The 7436-nt window shown below is 47.0% G+C and overlaps 1 protein-coding gene across 2 annotated transcripts in view; it reads right to left on the minus strand.

Annotated features, from left to right (window-relative positions):
* Nucleotides 1-6923, minus strand: part of LSM14B (LSM family member 14B) — an 18044-nt gene extending 11121 nt beyond the window's left edge. The window contains exons 1-3 of one of the 2 annotated variants that reach the window (XM_019510159.1): nt 6641-6923; nt 1031-1194; nt 479-614 (exon numbers count right to left, since the gene is read on the minus strand). In XM_019510159.1, coding sequence (XP_019365704.1) covers nt 479-614; nt 1031-1194; nt 6641-6761 — 421 coding nt within the window. In that variant the 5' untranslated portion in view covers nt 6762-6923. The remainder of the gene's footprint in view (nt 1-478; nt 615-1030; nt 1195-6640) is intronic. The other variant, XM_019510158.1, reaches the window with a different exon arrangement.
* Between the last annotated feature and the right edge of the window lie 513 nt (nt 6924-7436).

The following is a 7436-nucleotide window of genomic DNA, read 5'->3' on the forward strand; positions in this document are numbered from 1 at the left end:
AGCTGCTGATGCTGGAGGGCTTACCAATTTTTCTAAAGAGATAGAATGGAGAAGAGAAAGCAAAAAAAAAAAGTACACGAATAAGATACAAGGTAGCAGAGACATTTGAAGGACTTGGAAGGAGATACAAGAAGTTACCTAGATCAGTACTGAAGTGGCATTTACAGTCCTGTGTAAAAGTAATGCAAATTCACTTCACCCAAAGACATGCTACACTTAAAAGCAATTAGCTTGTTTTCAAAAGAATATTTGATATTTACTCTCACCTACACACACACAGCAGTATCGCTTAATCTAACCTCTTTAGAGAATGATTGTTTCATACAGCTGGTTGCTTTAACTGATGACAGCATATAAACAAACAGCAAGTGACTTTGCAAAGATCAAGTGTTAGTTACGTTAAAGGCACAAGCTACTTCAAAACCTAGCCAAAAGAAATGTTAAAAAAAAAAAAAAGGGTTCCCCCCCCCCCACTCACCTAAGCCTAAAGAAGCTGCATATTGTTGACTCAGTAAAGAGCTGGCAGCAAGCTGGCTGTAGGGTGGCATACCTCTGAAGGGACTGTAAGGCACATGTGGCTGGAAAGATGATGTAGAAGCAGAGCCCAATGATGACTGCATAAACAAGATACAGCGTAAGTACATTGCCACAGTCCTGCCAAACAACTCCAAACATTTGCATATTCTGCTTCCAATTCTCGTTGTATTACAGTTAGTTTTCAACTACTGAAATTGTCTCAGCAATTTTTAAATGTCATTATCTGTCAAATAATTGAAGTAAAACTCCTGAAAATGAATGACAACTTCCTCATTACAGTTTTTCTGCATCATCTCAGCTAGGTAAGAGTCCTGTCAGTTTGTGAGGCTTTTAATATTGCAGTCATAACAAAGTTTCACAGATAACTGTCTCCATCTGAAACAAGTAAATTCTTGCCCTGCCTTTGCCCATCTGTAAAAGCAGGTCTATGATCAAGCCTATCTGTTTTAGGTCAAGTTTTGAGCTGGCAGCATTTCAGAATGAAGGTGCTTACTTGGACAATGGCAGGATCTTGTGGCAGAGTGTGTTGAGCTTTTGGAGGTTCACACACTGTGATATCTTTGATGTCACTTCCCCGGAAAATAATGTATTCATATATCTCCTCTCTTGGAGGTGCAGGTCTATCTGTGGGCCGATCTTCAGTACCAAAGGACCGCACTTCAGCATTTGAGAGAAAGCAGTAAGTATTAGTTCTTAATGTTCCAAAACATTTTTGCAAGATACAAGTTGAAGTCAAGCTATTATACCTAAAAAAGTAGCTCTAAAATAGTTTCCCCCATATCTTACAAAGGAAAACAATTTTTCTAACTACTAACTCCTATCACCATGCATCCTATTTCTCCAGGAACCTCTCCCTTACTGCAGCCTAGAACAGATGTCCCCAACTTGCTTTAAACTTAATGCCAAGGACTTTAGGATTGGGGGGTGCCTGCTTTAAAGTGGAGGGCTCCCTCAAAGAACACAGTACTATCAGGTCAAAAAGCAGGGGAGACTCTAAACCCCATCTGACAGTTGCAGCTGTGGCAGTAGGGAACAAGGAAAGCAAGTTTCACATATGAAGACTCCAGTTAATTTAAAAATTAAAGTTCTGTTTTTCAGGAAAAATTAGCTTTGGAGTTCAGAAGTATAACAGATAAGGTGAGGTGCAAACTAATTAATGCAACTTAACCCTCCCCTTTACATACTCAGTGACTTTTGCTTATATTAACTTGAACATCTTCACAGCTACACTGAATGGAGTTCTAGATTTGTTTCTAGGAACAGAGTATGGATTCACTAGTATTTATTGTTTACACTAATCTAGTTCATTCTCCCCAAATTCTAGTGCAGGCAACCACATTTCATACAGCACTACTTGTCATTGACTAGAGGACCAACATATTAGTGCCCTATTACTCCAGTCCTCCCCAGTCTGCAAGCCTCACTTTGTGCTGGAATCTCCTGGAGAAAGAACCTACTTAACCCTGGTAAAATGGATTGTTAAGGCACATCAGATATTTACTAAGCAACAACAGGTCAGTCCCTAATGGGTCACATAGCAGAATGGATGTTTCACTGCACTGTACATTTCATTTGCTCTTACTAAAGATCAGAAAGGAGTCTCACTTTACCCAACTCCAGAGAACAAGTCTCTACCAATAATCCTTTATTTTATTTCAGTGCCCCTGTAACTGAACTTGTTACTACAGCCATTGTAAGTGCTAGAGACACATCTTAACCTTCTTAAAAGGTTAGTTGGACAAAACAGGGACAGTTATTGATCAGTATTACAACTTTGTTTTTTGTGTAGTGCTGTGAACGTTCTTTTCTTTGCATCTAGATCAGGGGTGTTGTTTTTAATGTGGCAGTACCTCTCATTGAGGACCACTGTTGCTACTACCTCAACTTCTCAGTGCTTCTCAACTGGATGTGGCTGTCTCCAGGTAGAAGTGCCCCATTCAGCAGCAGCACAGCCAGCCCAGGAAGAGCTATGGCATATGCATGCTCTCCTCCTGCATTAGACTCCAATCAGATTATAGCAGGTAGGAGCTGCCTCCTGTTGTGAAGCCCTTCCCAGGTTGCCTGTTTCCAGGAGGGGCCAGAACTGTTCCACACCAGTTTGAGAGGAACATGGGAGTGGCCAAACCAGGAAGGGCTGTACAACATGAGCCAGCTCCTGCCTGCTTTAGGCTGATCAGAGCCCTAATGCAGCAAGGCTGCACAGAGCAGTTTTACCTGGTTGCCACCACCACAGCATCTGTCAACACCCTGGTTCAGAACCCCAGATCTAGATGCCTTTGTGCTCCTAGACCCTTCCTCTACCTGGGTATAGACAGGCACAGAGATTATGGTCACTGATGTCTAGGCAGCGGATCAGATGCCCATACCAGAATTCAAATCAGATGTCTTTGATAGTATATCAAAAGGTTACCTATAGACCCTTCTGGGAGCAGATGGGCTGCTGACTGGAGACTTTACTCTTTTCTGACAGATCAACACAGTTGCAGGTAACTGCTCCTCTTTCAGGAAGAGCTCAAGAGTGGAGTTGCAGCCGAGAACCATTCCCTCACTCTGCTAATCACAGAAGCACAGGGTACGGCATGTACAGTGTGCAAGACTGAACTGTGATGCTACTCAGCACTTGAACCTGCACCTCCCTGAAACTGGAGCACATTTGACAGCAAGCCTGCCAAAGTTCAAGTAAGACCAGATTGAGGTGACAGTAAGTTGGGGAAATTTTAACATACCAAACCCTTTAAGTAACTGCATCTCAAATTAGTTGTTAGGGCATTCAACTACAGAGTTGCTTTAAATCCTGCCCTCCTATTTGATCGTATTACAGCAGCAGTCAGCTTAACACTTGCTTCTAAAGTGGAGGCTGTAACCATTCCCAATATGGATACTGGTAGCTAGCCAAGCTTTTGTTATCTTCAAGACTAGACTACCCCAAGCACACCTACATGAGGCTATACTACCCCGCCAAGCCATTAAGAGACTGTAGCTCATACAAAGCCATATCCTTATTGATCAGAGCATCTGAAACCTGCCCCAGTTCCTCCTGGAAAGTAGCTTCAGTTATGAGCTACAGAAGTTCTCATTTGTTCAGAGCCAGCCTACCTAAAGAACTGCCTCTCAAAGACACTGTCCCACCTGTCAATTCACAGCAGCTCTAAAGTTGAACCCAGGGAGTGGGGGAGAAGAGGGTACACAACACATTTACCTCTGGGAAGACCCCAGAAGTCTAGGCACTTGCTATCCCCATTCTAAAACGAAGTTTAAGAAGTTTAGTAACCTTGTAGACACTGAAAACCATCCATTTGCTTGTTTTGGGAAAAAACACTAAGTCACAGGAACAGAACAGTCCCAAGCAAGAAAGGTGGAAAGGAGTTTCTGCAACATTTTAACGTGCTAGGGTCTAAAGCCCTGGATAACCATCTTATTGACAGTAATAGTGTTAGATCAGACCTACTAGCACTTCCTCTTAGCCATCTGTACTTAAAGATGTACACGCTACCAACAGTATTTCAAGAATTTAAAAGCATTTCAACTTGCTTATAACAGCAGAAGACATACTTAAAACTATTCTGCTGTTTCAGTTACAAAGATATGGTTCTCCATTTGAAGTATAACCAGATCTCAGGATCCAAAAGAGACCGTTTTGAGCATTAACATTCTCTTTTAGTTCAAAAGGGAAGAATATTTCTTAAATTATATTTTATAAGCAAAGTAAAATGAGTGTCCAGACATGCAAGAGTTACAGCAAATGAAAACCAATTTTTCACAAATGCCATCTTGCTGCATGGTTTACCAGTGTCCAACAACTGGAAGACAGAGCAACAAGTTTCTAAGCCAGGCACCTTGTACACAGTATTTTATCTTCTTCTAATTTAGGGCACAATAACACGTTTTACCAACAAAAATCCTGTGTGAGGTACACAATAGAAGTACTAGGTGGAAGGGCTATAGTGGCTTCCTTAAGCCACCATATTCCACCTTTATTGGAGCACTGCTCTGCCCGATGCTGTGTTGCTGCAGAAAGTGGCATCTGTTCTGATAATCTGGTCACAAGACTCTCTACATAAAAGCCACAGCTCTAATTTTCTAGCCCAGACAGACAAGCATGCATGTCTGCCCAACTGATTTTAACCTTTCTACCAGTTCCTTTATGTGATATCTCCTGCTCTGTACAAAGTGGTGCTTTGAGCACTTCTGAGCAGCCATATGTCCATGTATTTAGCCCGAATTAACCACTGTTATCCCTTGTCCACAATGGATATTGAACATTCACAGTCTTACAAATCTGATTAAGTAGCTTTCAAGCATTCAGGTTCATTCTACCTGTATATATGTCACCTGCACAGGAACTGCAGACCATAAGGATGCTTAGATCTTATGAATCCATCCTAAAATGAGGACCTTAAGTTTTAGTAACACAAGGATTAGGGTTCAAGACAAATGGGCGTCTTATTTTGGCAGTCCTCTTTCAGGGAGAAAAGTCTGAAAGATACAATAGTAGCCTGAGGCTACCAAAACACCAGCCATTGCCCTGGCAAGGTAAGAAAAAAAAAAAAAAGGGCAAAATCTGCAGGTATCAGAACAAAGAGGAAGCTTAAGATCGCACTTTGGGGGGGGGGAGGGGCACATTAAGCTAGGAGGCTAGGAAGAAAGGATGGACAGAGCAACCAATTGTTAAAACAGCAACACTGATCCCAACACTTACTTGAATTCCAGTCCTGGCTGCCATGTTTACTATGACTCAAGCCAAAGGATAACTGAAATTTGATCACATGAGCAGTAGCTGAAACCAAACTGTAGGCTTAAGTCGAGGGTCAAGATCAATAGGGCCCCTATTACACATTATGAATTAGGCAATTCACTAGTTAATCATACAATAAGATTTAGGCAAGCCACATGTGCAATGAAATCACCACACAATAAAGAATGGCTATCCAGCTAGAAAAAGAACCAGCCAGCTATAAAGTTGGTGCTTAAAAGTGTAACAACTCTAGAGCTGGTTTCCGTCCAGCTTTCATTTGAATGCATTTCAGGCCCTATGGCTTGGGGTCCAGGCACAGGCAGGAAGGCAGAAAACCTGTCTCTGCACTTCCTGAAGCAGCCCAGGCAGGATCCTTCCCATCTTGGGTGGCTCTAGAAGACCGTGGACAAGGCACAGACCACCGTAATCATCCATTTGTAGCATTTAAGAGAAAGAGGTGAGACTAGGGGGACAAAGGGAGGGAGGTCCCACAGCCACATCCCACTCTCAGTACACCCTGTTCAACTCAGGCCATACAACAATGACTGGCCTGAGCAGTTCAGGGCCAAGCAAAGGTCTCATGTTGCAGCAAGGGAATTAGATATCAGGTATTTGGAGAGAAAAAACAAACAAACCTCACTAGGAGGATAGTAAAACACTGGAACAGGCTACCCAAAATGGTTGTAGACTCTCCATCCTCGGCAGTTCAAACAAAGCCTTGGATGAGACGATATAACAGGGGTGCTCTGAGCATGACATTGGACTAGACCTCCAAAGGTCCCTTCGCCAGCCTCTCTCTAGGACAGGCCAGAGCTGCAGCGCCCAGCACAGCTCCAGAGAGGGGCATTAGGACTGGGATAAAGCCATGCATGCAGGGGAGCGCCCCAAGCCACATGGGGGGGATGGACCGCTGCGCTGGCTGGAGCAACTCCCCCCTGCGCCACGGAGCCACACGCTGAATCACCGTAAAGAGGCCCAGCTCCTGCCAGCTCCACTCCCCACCCCCTCAGGTGCAGCTGCAGCCTGAGGCACTGCTGGATCCACACCCCCTCTCCCCCCCACAGCTGCTGCCAGGCTCATTGTTCAGCCCAGGCAGCAGGAGGGAGCATCCCCCAGCAGCACCAAGGGGGAGGGGGGGCACTTCCCTCACCCAGAGATGGGAGCTCCCAGCCCCTCTATCTGGGCTGTGCTTGGGGGGGGGGAAACCCAACCCCCCTTGCAGAATCACTCACCCACCCGACTCGCTGTGCAGACTAGACCCCCCCACTGTCCAGACTGCCCCTTTGCACCACCTCACAGCCCAAGCACCCCCCCATACACACACACAGTCTAGGCCCCCTGCACATAGCAACCCCTGCCCCCACACACCCTTGGCCAGCGCCACGGTGGAGTTCTCCGTGTCGATGGTGTAAAGGATGCCTTCGTAGCGGATCTGCGCCTTGGAGATGAGGCTGATCTTGCTGCCGATGTAAGGGGTGCCCGAGCTCATGGCGCCGCCGAGCCAGGCCCGGCCGCGAGGCCCGGCCACCGACAACAACAACGGGCTCGCGCCGCCGCCACAGGCCCGGAGCAAGGCGCAGGCCACTCAGGGGGGGCGGGGGGGAACCGCTGCAGCGCCCGGCCCGGCCCAAGATCCCCCGGTCGCCACAGCTACCACCGCCGCCTCCCACGCACTCGCCCACTGCGGAGCGGGCAGCGCCGCCGCTCGCTCCTTATATAGGTCGCAGCCGCCGGGAGAGGGAGGGGCAGTGCCGCGAGCCCGCGCATGCGCCTGGGGCGGCGCTGGCCAGACCGAGGCTGCGGGCGGGGTCACGTGACCTACGTGCCACGTGCGCCTGCTCCCTGCGCTGCAGGCCGGGCTGGGTTGACCCTTCCCCTCCCCCACACCCACAGTCTGCAAGCAGTTGCCCTCAAGTCCTGAGGGGAGAGTGGGATCAGGTCTCCCCTGCAGGCCTGAGGGCCAGGAGCACCTCCCCCTCTGCCAGAAGCGGAGGTGCTCATCTGGCCGGCTTGCCCTGCAGCCAGGTGTCTCTGGGAAAACCGCTGCACCAGCCAGGCGGGCTGATGGTGCTGGAGGGCATTTAGGTTTCAGGGACTCCAGCTGAAGGGCCTCGCAAGACAAGGGGCCTGTAAATAAGAAGAAAAAAAAAAAAAAAACCTGGAC

This window comes from Gavialis gangeticus, unplaced genomic scaffold (assembly GCF_001723915.1).
Source record: "Gavialis gangeticus isolate Ggan-Ray unplaced genomic scaffold, GavGan_comp1, whole genome shotgun sequence".
In the NCBI taxonomy this organism is placed as follows: domain Eukaryota; kingdom Metazoa; phylum Chordata; order Crocodylia; family Gavialidae; genus Gavialis; species Gavialis gangeticus.